The sequence below is a fragment of the Dipodomys merriami genome, unplaced genomic scaffold (assembly GCF_024711535.1).
Source record: "Dipodomys merriami isolate MVZ:Mamm:240054 unplaced genomic scaffold, mDipMer1.0.p SCAF_10, whole genome shotgun sequence".
Classification (NCBI taxonomy): domain Eukaryota; kingdom Metazoa; phylum Chordata; class Mammalia; order Rodentia; family Heteromyidae; genus Dipodomys; species Dipodomys merriami.
Genome location: NW_027202271.1, coordinates 36,429,284 through 36,442,708, shown reverse-complemented (window position 1 = coordinate 36,442,708; position 13,425 = coordinate 36,429,284). Strand labels below are relative to the sequence as shown.

The 13,425-nt window shown below is 34.5% G+C and overlaps 1 protein-coding gene across 1 annotated transcript in view; it reads right to left on the bottom strand.

Moving 5' to 3' along the window:
* The window catches only part of Ptprq (protein tyrosine phosphatase receptor type Q), a 171,306-nt gene that overhangs the window by 113,470 nt on the left and 44,411 nt on the right, over positions 1-13,425 (bottom strand). The window contains exons 18-19 of the mRNA XM_069989182.1: positions 1,527-1,687; positions 683-828 (exon numbers count right to left, since the gene is read on the bottom strand). Of these exons, the coding sequence (XP_069845283.1) occupies positions 683-828; positions 1,527-1,687 (307 nt within the window). The remainder of the gene's footprint in view (positions 1-682; positions 829-1,526; positions 1,688-13,425) is intronic.

Genomic DNA, 13,425 nt, shown 5'->3' with positions numbered 1-13,425 from the left:
AACCATTATATTCACATCCAGAAAGTGCTCATGTGCAAACTGTGCAAGCTGAGGACCTTAGATACTGCAGATAAAATAACCACAGTCCTATGACTTTAACCAATGACACAAAATACATTAATTTTAAAAAACAAATATATTCAAACCAAAACTGTATATTTGATAAAATACAAAAGCATCTTTTTAGCTAAGAAATAAACCTGAGAATAAATGGAAACTAACACACTTTAGAGAACAGTTTTTAGAAAAAGTAGAATTGAGGACTTTCTTCCCATGCAGAATTAAACTAAAGATAGCATCATTACTGTTAAAAAGCACAAATGATGTAGAGAGGAGGATCAGAAGGGGAAAACTGGGAGAAAACAAGGGAAGAGGTGACACTGTTCAAAAAGAATTGTACTCATTACCTGACTTATGTAAGTATAAATAACCATTTTAAATAACCATTTTAAAAAGCATAGCAAAGCATATATGCACATATGTGTATATTTGTGTATGTGTGGAGAGAGAGAGAAAGAGTCTGACTTTTCTCTACTAATTTTCTTTATGTCAGTGTGAAGTGTATAATATCTTTGCACAATTGTCAACATGAGATACATAATTGCTTTGAAAATGTCAAGGCTATATTTCCAACAAGTTTAAAGGATGTAAAAATTGCATTAGGAGAAAACTCAGGTCTTACCTGCATAAAAGTTCCTGAATTATTTCTATAGTAAACAGAATAATACTGTATAATTCCATTTGGTTTTGAAGGAGGTGTCCAAAAGAGAATTATTGATGAGGAACTGAGATTTACATAATGAACATCTTTGGGAGGATCACTGGGTGCTGAAGAACAAACAGAAGAATGAAGAACTAGACTTGTAGCCACTAGTTATGTCCAAGGGATCTAAATTTTACCTACAACTTTGATAAAGTGGTGATAATTGATTTTCAAAACAACTCATATTAGAAATATCTATTTACATGGCAGAAATGAAAATGAAATCCCTAACACTTGTGTCCTCCCACTTACATTCTGTAATAGAAAAATCAGAGAGAAGACACAGATTCCTTATGATAAAATACTCTGGCTTTAAGACACATCCTCTGCTCTGGGTTTATAAACATTATAACAAGTTTCCAATGTAACATATGTGACAGCAAATCCTAATGTAGCTTAAACTATCAAAACAGAATACTAAAAAGCAAAGGCAAATCAAGAGCTGACTTTGTACATTTTATTTTCCTTCATTTAACCCACACATAAAATGCTTACTATAGGTCAAGTAAACACTGAGCAGAGTACATTTGCAAACACAAATTAATTCAATCCTCACAATGATCTTGTGAAGTAGATTTTGTATGGTTTCTGCACCATGGATGGAAAATTGGAGCACAGAATGATTTCCTACCTTTATCAACATTACATTGCTGGGAAACAGGAAAGATTTTGCATCTAATTAGGGTAAAAATACCTTTTGATATTGATTATTTATTTCTGATCATAATATTCGTGGGATTGGATTCCATCAGCAAGAACTCACCTCCCTCTGGTGTTCTGAAGGTAATGATACTGCTCCTTGTTCCCCCATCACCAAATCTGGTGCTACCTGTTACATAGGCACTGTAGTCAACATTATAGTCCAAATCTGAAAACTCTAATGATGTTTCAGTTACATTAATAGTTTTTAATGATGATTTATCCCTGACAGAGAGAGAAACAAATGCTGTCAGTATAATGTCTTTTAAATGAAAATACCACCATGTACTTTTTTGAGTCCTAGTAAGTAAATTGGAAGTAAGCAACATTCACAACCACAAATTTAATCATCTAGATTAAATGATAAAGATGCCACTTTTCCTAAAATAATGAAAATGGTGAATTTTAGAATACTTCAGTTAATTCACTTCATTTACTTTCAAGGACATTCAATAATTCAGTCAAGCATTAGCTAGGTGTTTTTGTTTTTGTTTTTGTTTTTTTTACAGTTTCTTTTACAGGTCTTTTGGTATTTAATCTTGTCGACTTGATCAGATTAAGAAGCATTCAAGAATTAGTGACACACCTCTAGACCTACCTGTGAGGATTAACCTTGAGGGAAGATTAACTAGGAGAGGAGACCCATTATCCCCTAACAGAGAGAAGAAATAGGCAGCACGAGTCTCTCTCTGCTCCAAGCTGCACTGAGGTGAGCAACTCTGCCGTACCTTCTCCAGGATGATACACTGAAAGCTCTGCAACTATGAGCCAAAAATAAATCTTTTTTCCCTCAAGTTTGGCCAGGTATTTTGTCACAGAAAAATTTTGACTCATACATAAGGCACAATAGTGAGATGCAAATTCTTCTTATATATTTATGATCATTTGTGGTCAATTTTTAAAAGCAAGTCTTTCATACATTTTTTTATATGTCTGAATTCCAGATGCTGGTTCTTTAAATATGGCTCCAAAGATACATGTTTCCCTATTCTGTTTAAACTTGCAGATGATATCATGTTACTAACTCGATATCTTCTTTGTATTAACGTTATATTATATTAGGCTTCAATGTGAGTAAGATGATAATATCATTGTGATAAATAATGAAATTAGTTATGACCAAAGTTCAGAAAAGAAGAAAAAGGCAGAGCCCCAAAGACACAGGAAATTCTTCCCTGGAAAACTAGTCCGTAGAGTTTAAAAACAGCGTGAAATTGGGAGTTCAGTGGAAGAGAATGGAGGGGAGAAGCCCCCCCGGCAAACTTGGTCTAACTCTTACGTGTTCAAAGTCATAAAATGTGTGAAAATGGAAGGCACTCAAATTTACACAGAATTTTAGTTCTACAACTGGCACATTTTTAACACTGACCAATTTTAAAACTGAGAATAAAACTTAAGGGCCTTCCTCAATGCAGTCATTTTACTGACTTAATTCTAAGCCTAATAGGATATTGTTAAAGCTTATTTGAATTTTGGAAATCAAGAGTTTGAATTACTTTGAAATTATTTTGACTAAATATCCAATGGGATTTTTCTGTCTCACTCATGGTATTACCAATAAAAGGTCTTGGGTTGGTTCATTTAAGATAGAGTGAAAGGTCTTTGGAGAAAATTATGTGTTAGTTAATTTACATAGCTTTTTTTTTTAACCAAAAGGTAGACTATATGTTGACATCTAAATCATAAAGAAAATTCCACAGCTTACACAGCTTAAGAGCAGTGCTTATTTCTCTTTTGTGCTTTTTTTTGTTTCACCAGTGTTTTGTTCATAAGTTGTTTTATATTTTAGAACACCATCAAATTCATTATAAGCAGCAATTGCCTATAGAGATTTTTTGTTCACTTGTATCAGGGCTTGAACTTAGGGCTGGGATACTTTTCCTTAGCATGTTCACTCAAGGACAGTGCTCTACCATTTGAGCCACAGCTCCACTTCAGGAATTTTAGCTGTTAATTGGAGATAAGACTCTCATCGATATTGCTGCTCAGGCTGCCTTCAAACAGTGATCCTCAAATCTCAGGATTAGGTATGAGCTTCCACTGCTCCGCAGGAATTTTAAATACCAAACCCATACAGAAAGACATATGATTTCTGCATTTCTCTAAGTCTGAACATGCATGCTTTCTCAGACAACATCTGAGGCTTTTAGAAAGGTCACAGTCCTAGCTCTCATTTTTGTCATTTGATATTTTATTCTAACTTGATAGTTTGATACAGGTATCCCTGTTTTTTCCATGAATTTGTTTCCAAACCAGCAATCTAATAAATATTCTAAATAATCCAGATTAATCATTTTATTTACTGAATACCAACCATTCAAATAAAGAATGTTAACATTCATCTAGTTGGTCCTTTATCATTTATTTTCTTCCTATAGACTAAGATTGTTCACTAATTTTCCTGTACTTGATAGTATAGTATGTATGTGGTAGTAATGATGCAGTAAATAACCTCAGACTAGTAAGGCTTAAAAGGGTGCACATTAACAATGCTGTTCTAGAATCTCAGAGACACTCAAGAGTCATATGATATTCACTTGTTATTATTTTCATGTTATAAGTTATCAGGTTAATATAATCAGGCTATGTTGTTCATATACTCCCTCTAAAAAGCATGCATTGAGCCAGGTGGCTCACACTTGTAATCCTAGATACTCAGGAGGCTGAGGTCTAGGATTCGAGTTCAAAGCCAGCCCAGGCAGGAAAGCCCATGAAACTCTTATATCCAATTAACCACCAGAAAATAAAAGTAAAGCTGTGGTTCAAAGTGGTAGAGCACATATACAAATTCAATGCAATATCCATCAATATCCCAATTCTTTCTTTAATGAAATAGAAGAAGCAATCCAAAAATTCATGTGGAACAACAAAAGGCCCCAAATAGCAAAAACAATCCTTAGCAGGAAGAACAATGCTGGAGGAATTTCAATACCGAACCTCAAACTCTGTTACAAAGCCATAGTATTCCAAACAGCTTGGGACTGGCACAAGAACAGGCCTGAGGACCAATGGAATAGATTCGAAGACCCAGAAATGAATCCACAGACCCATGGCCACCTAATTTTTGACAAAAAAAAAATAGGACGGAAGAAAGACAGCCTCTTCAATAAATAGTGCTGGGAAAACTGGCTAAACATGTATAGAAAACTAAAGTTAGAGCCTATATATCTTTGATCCAAGTGGATCAAAGATCACAAAGTAAAAGCAGCTACCTTGAAAATATTACAAGAAGGAATAGAAGAAACACTAGGGCTCCTTGGAATAGGTCAAAACTTCCTTAATAAAGACCTAGAAACATACCAAATTAAAGAAAGACTGGATAAATGGGATTGCATTAAACTGCAGAGCTAGTGCACGGCAAAGGACATAGCTAGCAAAATATATTGGAACTCCACCGACTGTGAGAAGATCTTCACTAGCCATACAACAGACAAGGGTCTTATATGTAAAATATACCAACAGCTCAAGAAATTAAATTCCCCCAAATCAAACCCCCAAAGAAACAACCATCTATTAAAAAGTGGGGTAAAGACTTAAAGAGAGACTTCTCTGAAGAGAAAATACGAATGGCCAAAAGACACATGAAGAATTGCTCAACTCTCTGGCTATAAAAGAAATACAAATCAAAACAATATTGAAATTCTACCTTACACCAGTTAGAATGTCCATAACCAAGAAATCTAACAACAACAGATGCTAGCGAGGATGTGGCTAAAGGGGCATGCAACTACACTTTTGGTGGGAGTGCAAACTTGTTCAACCACACTGGAAAACAGTGTGGAGATTCCTCAAAAGACTATACATAGAGCTCTCCTATGACCAGCAATCCCACTTCTGGGAATTTACCCAAATGACCAAAAAAAAAAAAAAAAAAAGGCCACTTTAAAGCCACCATTATGATGATGTTCATCACAGCATTATTTACCATATCCAAGATAGGGAACCAACCCAAATGCCCCTCCGTAGATGAATGGATCAAGAAAATGTGGTATATATACACAATGGAATTCTATGCTTCCATCAGAAAGAATAACATTCATAAGGAAATGGGAAGACTTGGAAAAAATTATATTAAGTAAGCCAGACCCAAAGAAAAGTAGATTGTATGATCTCCCTCATTTAAAGAGGGAGAACATGTATATGATATCCTTAACAGAGGTTCTCAATAACCCAACTGCTTAGTTCATAGGACTATATATAATAAACCATATCAACATGAACCCTGACTTATGGGAACAAGAGGTTCTCATTAGACCCTTATGTAGCTCGGTCTTTTTCTTTCATCATTTCTCTTAGTTTTTTTGTAAATCGTGTTTTGCATATTCGACAATACAATGTGTGGAAGAGAAAGGGAATCATGGAAACAGCAGGACAAGGGATGAACAACAGCAACATTGATACTCACTTGACACTATGTTGAATATGAACAATACAACTTGGGCGGGGAATAAGGAGGAGTCAGTGGGGGATAATGAGGGATGGGGTAACAATGATTAAAAACAATTGCCTTATTTATGTAACTGTAACCCCCCATGCTCATCTCCTTTTCAAAACAAACAAAAAAAAAGTGGTATAGCCCTAGCCTTCCATGAAAAAGCTCACAACAGTGCTTAGGCCCTGAGTTCAAGCCCCAGGACTACTACACATTGAAAAAATTAGAGGAAACACTAAAGAGAATGACAGAAAAGTTGATGATGCATATACTTATAAACCATGGTGTAGGAGCAGAACCAAAGAACTAGGATCCAGAAGACAGAAAGAAGCAGGGTTATACTTGATCTAGAGAAAGATTTTCACACATTGACAATTGTTACAAAGGATACAAATGCAAATAATCCCATAATTGCTAGAAGCAGAAAGCTGAGATAACCATGTGAGTGTTCAGTAGATGAGGTGAGGGAAATTTAACGGGGATTTGAGGACAGAGAAGACTGCTGGAGATCATTTAAGGGTCCAGAAGTGAAAACTGATCAAAAAGTAATACAACTACCTGGTACAAAGTTCAGTGAAATGGGGTAAATCGAGATTTGAATGTACAATAAATTCTTTTTTAATTACTTCATCAAATACTTAGCAAAAGTCTAAAATATGACTGTGCTGTCATAGCAAATATAAAGGTGAAAAACACACAGCTTAGGTTTCAAAGAATTTACTGTCATCAAATTAAAGATTTCTTCCAGAAATTAAAAAAATGAGTAACAATCTTCCTTCAAACAATATGAATAAATCTAAGATAAACAGAGAGAAATCACAGGAAAACTATCACTGGAGTGGCAATGTAGCTCTGCTTTTAAATTATTCATTAGCATTATTTTCACCTGTTGTTTTAATATAAATTTCAAAATTTAACTTTCATATGGAATTTACATTATTTGTAATTATATGCATTAATTATTTGCAATGACTATAATGAGTACATAATCAGTATTGTTTTCTTCCATATGTGTTAGATTTTCCACTTTTACACAAATGGAAACCAAACATAATAACTGAAACATATTAACTGATACTCCGAAGCATTATGCATTAAATACTGGAGTACAATTTTGACTAGGAAGAAGATGCATATTTAGTCAACAAAAATGATGGAGTATAAGAATGAATCAATAATTTTGGTAGAATTTTCAAAACTTTATTAGAAAACTAGGAAGCTTATAGATTCAATAAGTATAATCATCAAATTAATCTTAGGAGTGAAAGCATTGTTTTACATCTTTAACCAAGAAGTAGAAAAGATAACTTCTCCTTCCTAAATTTCACAAGTGTACCCGAGATAAAAGTAAATGTTCTCTAAAAAGGCATAGGTGATTCACAGTGCTTAATGCTCAGCAAACCTGAGTATGCAATCAGGGGTCGATTGTCAATTCACAAGAGATTTGGAGTTATGATTAAAAATATAGAAAATGTAAGAAAATACTGAAATCAAAAGTTTTTCATGAAATTCTGCACCCTCTGAATCTTATTTTAAACTTTTTATTTCATCCTTTCTTCAGGAGTTCAAAATGACTAATCACCACACTCATTTCTTACAAGGACTTCAAAGAACGTATCTGTAATTTCATTTCTCAAAGACAGTGCTACTGAATACTCAGTGCTATAACCAAATGATACAACCTTAGTTCCTTCCTAAAAAAAAAAAATCAATCTTACTTAATCTGACATTTAGAATGGTGCTATTTTTAGATCTCACTACACAGCACAAGCTATCTGCATTTCAACTACTATTTTAAAAAACTCTTTGAAGTGTTATTTATGAAATGTTGGAGAGTTCTAGATTTGCTTATAATTTTAGATTTTGGCAAGGCAGATACTCTAAAAGGTCATATGTACAATGCCTTCAATCTTCATGCTGTGAAAGCACCTGTACTTAACTGTATCCCTTGGAAAAATTCGTGTGGGATTTGTTTTTCCAATGCTGTTCCTACACAGAGCACAAACTGATAATCCTTGGACTAATATTGTCAGTTCAAATATTACAAAATGTTTGGAATTTCAACATATGCTACTTGTTCTTAAAGCTAGTTTTCCCATGATTACTAATTCTGAAAACATACCACTTCCCAGAAAAGTCACAACTCTGGGTTCTATTTCATAAGCTCTCACTATAGATATTAATTCTCACATGGAGATCCCTATACCAGAGAGAGCATAATATGAGATATATAATCCTGGAAATCCAAAGCGTTAAAAAGGCTAAATTAAAGTAGCTGTAAAATAATATATATATATATATACACACCATAATACTATGATATGATTATTTTCCCTCCAGATTGTTCATCCTTCATTTAAAAATTATACTAAATAGTACTGCATGCCTATAATGCCAGCTACTCAAGAAACAGAGATGAAATCTCAAGTTCAGACTAAATTACCTTATCTCAAAAACAAAATAGAAAACTAAAGGACTTGGGGATGTGGCTCATGGTAGAATTCTTTGTATAGCATACATGAGGCCCTAGATTCAATCCCCAGTACATATATACATGCTAGTAAATAAACATACATATAAAATAATAATAAAATATAAAATAAAACTTGTATTGAGTACAGCTATATTACAAGTATTGAGTCATTAAATATAATCCTACTCTCCTACTCTCCTACATATTACCATATACTAAAAAAGTTCTTATTAAACAGTAATTCAACAGTATATATTCATTGTTTTCATAGTAATCGCATTATTTAGAAAGGAAGTAATGGAGCTAATTGAGTAACAAATTGACTTCTTACTACTTAAAAGCAGTTACAAAATTCTCTCTCTCTCTCTCTCTCTCTCTCTCTCACACACACACACACACACACACACACACACACACACACACACACACACACACACAGGACAGAGAGAATTAAATGGGATTCAAAATTTTTAGTTGAATCTTACACCCAAAGACCATATCCCTGGAGAAAACACTGCAGGGACTTTCCACTATATTTTCGGTAAAACCCAAACTCCATTCTGTAATCAAAACTCCTATATTGGGCCTTGCTACCTCTCTGGCTTTGTCTTTCCCAACTTTTCTCCTGTGCTATTCATTATTTTCACCACACAGGGCCATCTCATTGCTGAATTCACAAAGCTTTTGGCTATCAACTATGCTTAAAAAAATTGAGTTCTCACATCCAGCTAGTAGACCTTGCCCATTTTAACTGGATAGGACAATAAATGCCCATTTGCAGTCAATTGAGAAGTCCAGTACTCAAAACTGAAAATTCTTTCTAGTTATTATATGGTCCCTGTCTCATTGTTTGAATAGTTCCTCAAATGCCTTGATCTTTTGCATTTCTATCATAATCTCTCCTTCCTTAGACTCTACTCTGCCATATACTATTGACTGTAATGACTCATAGTAATGCAACTGGATTGATGAACCAATATCAACCTAGTTTTTATGTTTGAGGCTTTTTATTGTTTTTTGTTTTGTTTTTGTAGAAATATTCTACATGAAAGGCCAACCACATGTATAACCCCAGCTACTTAGAAGGCAAAAGTCAAATTGTGGTCCAACTCCAACAAAGTCAAAATAGGTGGAGACCATCTCTTACAGTAGCAGAAGGATGGCTAAAGTGGTGAACTATAATAGGCCCTGATCAGTACAATGCCCAGTACTGCAAACATAAAAACAAAAACAAAAACAAAAACAAAAGTCCCAATTATTCTATATGACAACGTAATCAGTGTAATTATCTTATCTTTACCTTTTTAAAACATATGCAATTATCACACTAAGATTTCTGTAATCCAAAATTTAATAGCTTAGTGTTTAGAAAAAGTGCCAGTTATTTTCTACACTCAGAGTAATGTGGGAAAAGCATTATTGGAAGTAAAACAGAGGTTGGGTAGGAATTCTGACTCCATTGGCTTCAGCTGTGTAAACTTCAGCAAATCCTTAATTACATGAAAATTCTATTCCTTCAATTACAAAATGGAGATAATATGGAGATACTATTCTCTTTGTGGTATTTTTTGCAAATATAAGAACAAAGGAAATATATGAGAGAAATACTTGCTCCAGAATAGTAAGTGCTACAGTGGCTTCTGGACCATTTCACTCCCCATCCCTGCAAATAAACCAATCACACCCAGGTTTGTGCACTTTAAGAATACATAACAGAGGGGGTAGGGAGGATTGGGTGGGGGGCAGGGGGGAGGATGGGAAGGGATGGGAAGGGGTAACAAAGGAGGAGACTACAATGCTTGATAAGAAATGTACTCATTACCTTGCCCATGTAATTATAACTCCTCTGTACAGTATTTTCACTATATATATATGTATATATATGTATATACATATATATATATAAAGAATATGTAACAGAATCAGTAAATTAATGTCAAAATCACAAGATTCAAACATGAGCAGTGGGACCCAGGGAAAAACACAGACCACATGTTCTATCTAAAAAAATAGTCACCCTTCTATCCCAGCAAATTTTCATCATGGGGTATAGGACAAAGTATTCTGATATTTGTAAGCAACAAAAAGTCATTTGAAATGCTGACAACTGATTCAGGATTAGTGAACTATATGCAGTTCCAGCAAAGTGTGGGGGGCCCAAGGTGCCACCCCAGCCTCAGAGTGAGACATAGATAATAAGGCAGAGCTAAGAGAGAGCTTTGCTCATCCCAGCAGTAAGCTCTTGCTTGAGAAGCACCTTTATGCACGTACTCCATCTTCCTCCTAACCTAGTGCCAATATTCCATTCTGTAGTATGACCATTCAACCCCTTAAAAGTGATGCTTCCTTCAGTCTTCCTGTACTGTGGTCAATGATATGCTCTCAAAATGGCTCACTGATCTCATCTTTATACCTGCATTCCAAATAGGAGGCAATGTAGGAAATCTGAAATAGGCCCCTTCGCATCTTGACTATTGGTTTGTATTATATTCTCTAACCCTGGGGACTTTTTTGTCAGTCATGGGGCTTGAACTCAGGGTCTGGGTGCTGTCCCTGAGCTCTTTTGTTCAAGGCTAGTGCTCTACCACTTTGAGCCACAGCACCACTTCCATTTTTTTGAGTAGTTAATTGGAGATGAGTCTCCTGCCAACTTTCTGCCTGGGGCTGACTTGGAACTGGGATTCTCAGATCTCAGCCTCCTGAGTAGTTAGATTTACAGGCATGAGCCACTGTGTGGAAATCTTTTAGAAAGCTGGAAGAATCAGGATGAAGCAGACTTTCTAACATATGGAAGGCTATTTTCTAGGGCAATCTTTTATGTTCCAGGGAAGATTTGGACTAGTGACATTTAACAAAGATCTACATTGGAATTGTTTCGACTTCCTGACAGATTGTAAAAGTGCTGATAATTCTTTCCTACATACCTATTTGATCAATAATAAATCTATAATTACTTTAAAGTTCTAAATATTTTGTAGCTCCTCACAGAAGTTAATAAATACTTAATAACTTTTGTGATTCAGAATAACTTCTTATATACATTAAGAAATCTGAGAAACACTTTTGATGCATGATCAGACATAAGTTAGGATAGCCACCCAGCAATTCCACTCCCACACATTTACCCAAACAATTTAAAACCAATACACAGTAAAGGCACCAGCACAACCATGTTTATTGTGGCACTATTCACCATAGCCAAAGTATGGAATCATTCCAGATGAATAAATCAAGAAAACATGTTATATATACATAATAGAATTTTATTCATCCATTAGAAAGAATGATATTGTATCATTTGTAAAGAAATGGAAAAGACTGGGGAAACATTATGCTAAGTGAAGTAGGTCAGGTCTAGAGAGACAACAGATGTTTGTGTTCCTTTGTATATGGAAGCTAGATTTAGCTTATGAACTTGTAAGTAAATACATTGGGTGGTATGCAAGTATATACAGATGTATTAACTGAAATATGGTAAATTCAAGGGAGAACTTAAATAGTGTAATTCCTTAGAAATACAAAGTCAAAATTCCACAAAATAAAAAAACAGGAAGCAGGTACTAGAAAAGGATGGAGTGGGGTCAAGGGGAAACAGGTAGGCAAATGAAGAGAAGAGAGGAAGAATGAAGAATACAATGATTATCCTACAAAATTATAGAGTGATGGAAGTGGAGAGCAGAGGAGAGATGGTTAGGAATATTATATTTCTAATCGTCTTTGTTAAGTGACAACTACTTGTACAACTACTTAAAGATTTCTACATCATATATATAATATACATTTATTGAATTCAAGTATCTAATAAGTGAATTTCTTTTATATGACATTACTAGACCATCAAATCACAATTGAAATTTTATTACGTAAATAAACACACAATGTCCTAATGAAAATCAAATTTCCTTAAGGTAGTTGCCCTCATATTGTAAGAACTGTGTATCATTTAGTGTCATAAGATTTCTCATTATAACTGAGGGGAAAATGGTACCATACCATCTTGATGGATTAAAAAAGTTACTTCAGAAGGAAAATTTATTTTAAAGTACAGTGGCTTAAAATGAATTTCTTAACACATCATCTACAACTCAAATGTGGCTAACTCAGCAGTAAAAATAAAATGAATACACATTTATCCTCGTGAACTATTCTGTAGAGAAATATTCATGACAAAGAGAAATGTCACCCAGTATAAAACAGAACAACCTGGAAAATACACTAGAAAGAATACATACATCCAGAGCATGCGTTATAGAATGCTGTATTATTGAAGTAACTAAAATAATGGAAACAGAGTTTTGAGTAGAATAAAGACCCCCAAACAGAAATCTTGCTAATAACAGCCACCATTTATTCACTAATCTTAGGGAAAAGCACACATAATGGGATGGCAAAGTCAGTATTCAATCCTATTTCTCATCAATTTTAAACCCATGGTTTTCTTTTTATCTGTATCAAACTCCACATCGTGATACCATCCCATGTCCTCAACTAGAGCAAGAAAACTATATGAAAGCAAACTTCACAAATCCTACCCACTAACAAAATAGAGCTGAGGAAACAACTTGAAGTATCAATCTATGAATGCCAAGATACATGAAAGCGCCAAGGAACTAGAATATAAATCTTATGATTAGATCAAGAATATAGAGAAGAAAAAAAATTAAAGCCTTAAATCCAGGAACTGTTACTGCAAATCAGAGACAGAATTTATTTTTTTTTTTAAGCCAGGTTAGAGAACCACAATTACCTCATACTTGATACTCTACAATCTCACTTTGAGATGCTTTCCTTGTACCTAAAATCTATCATTAAAGAAAAAGGAAAGGTGTCTCTCAGATAATGAGAGAAAATAAAAATAGGAGCTGAGCACTAGTGGCTCATAGCTATAGCACTAACTAATCACAAGGCTCAGATCCATAGGACCTTAAATTCAAAAGTCAGCCATGGCAAAAATGTCCATGAGATTCCATCTCCAAAGTAACTAGCAAAAAACCATGCTAGAGAAATGGCCAAGTGGTAGAGCATAAGCCGAGCAAGCATCAGATCCTCAGTTCAAAC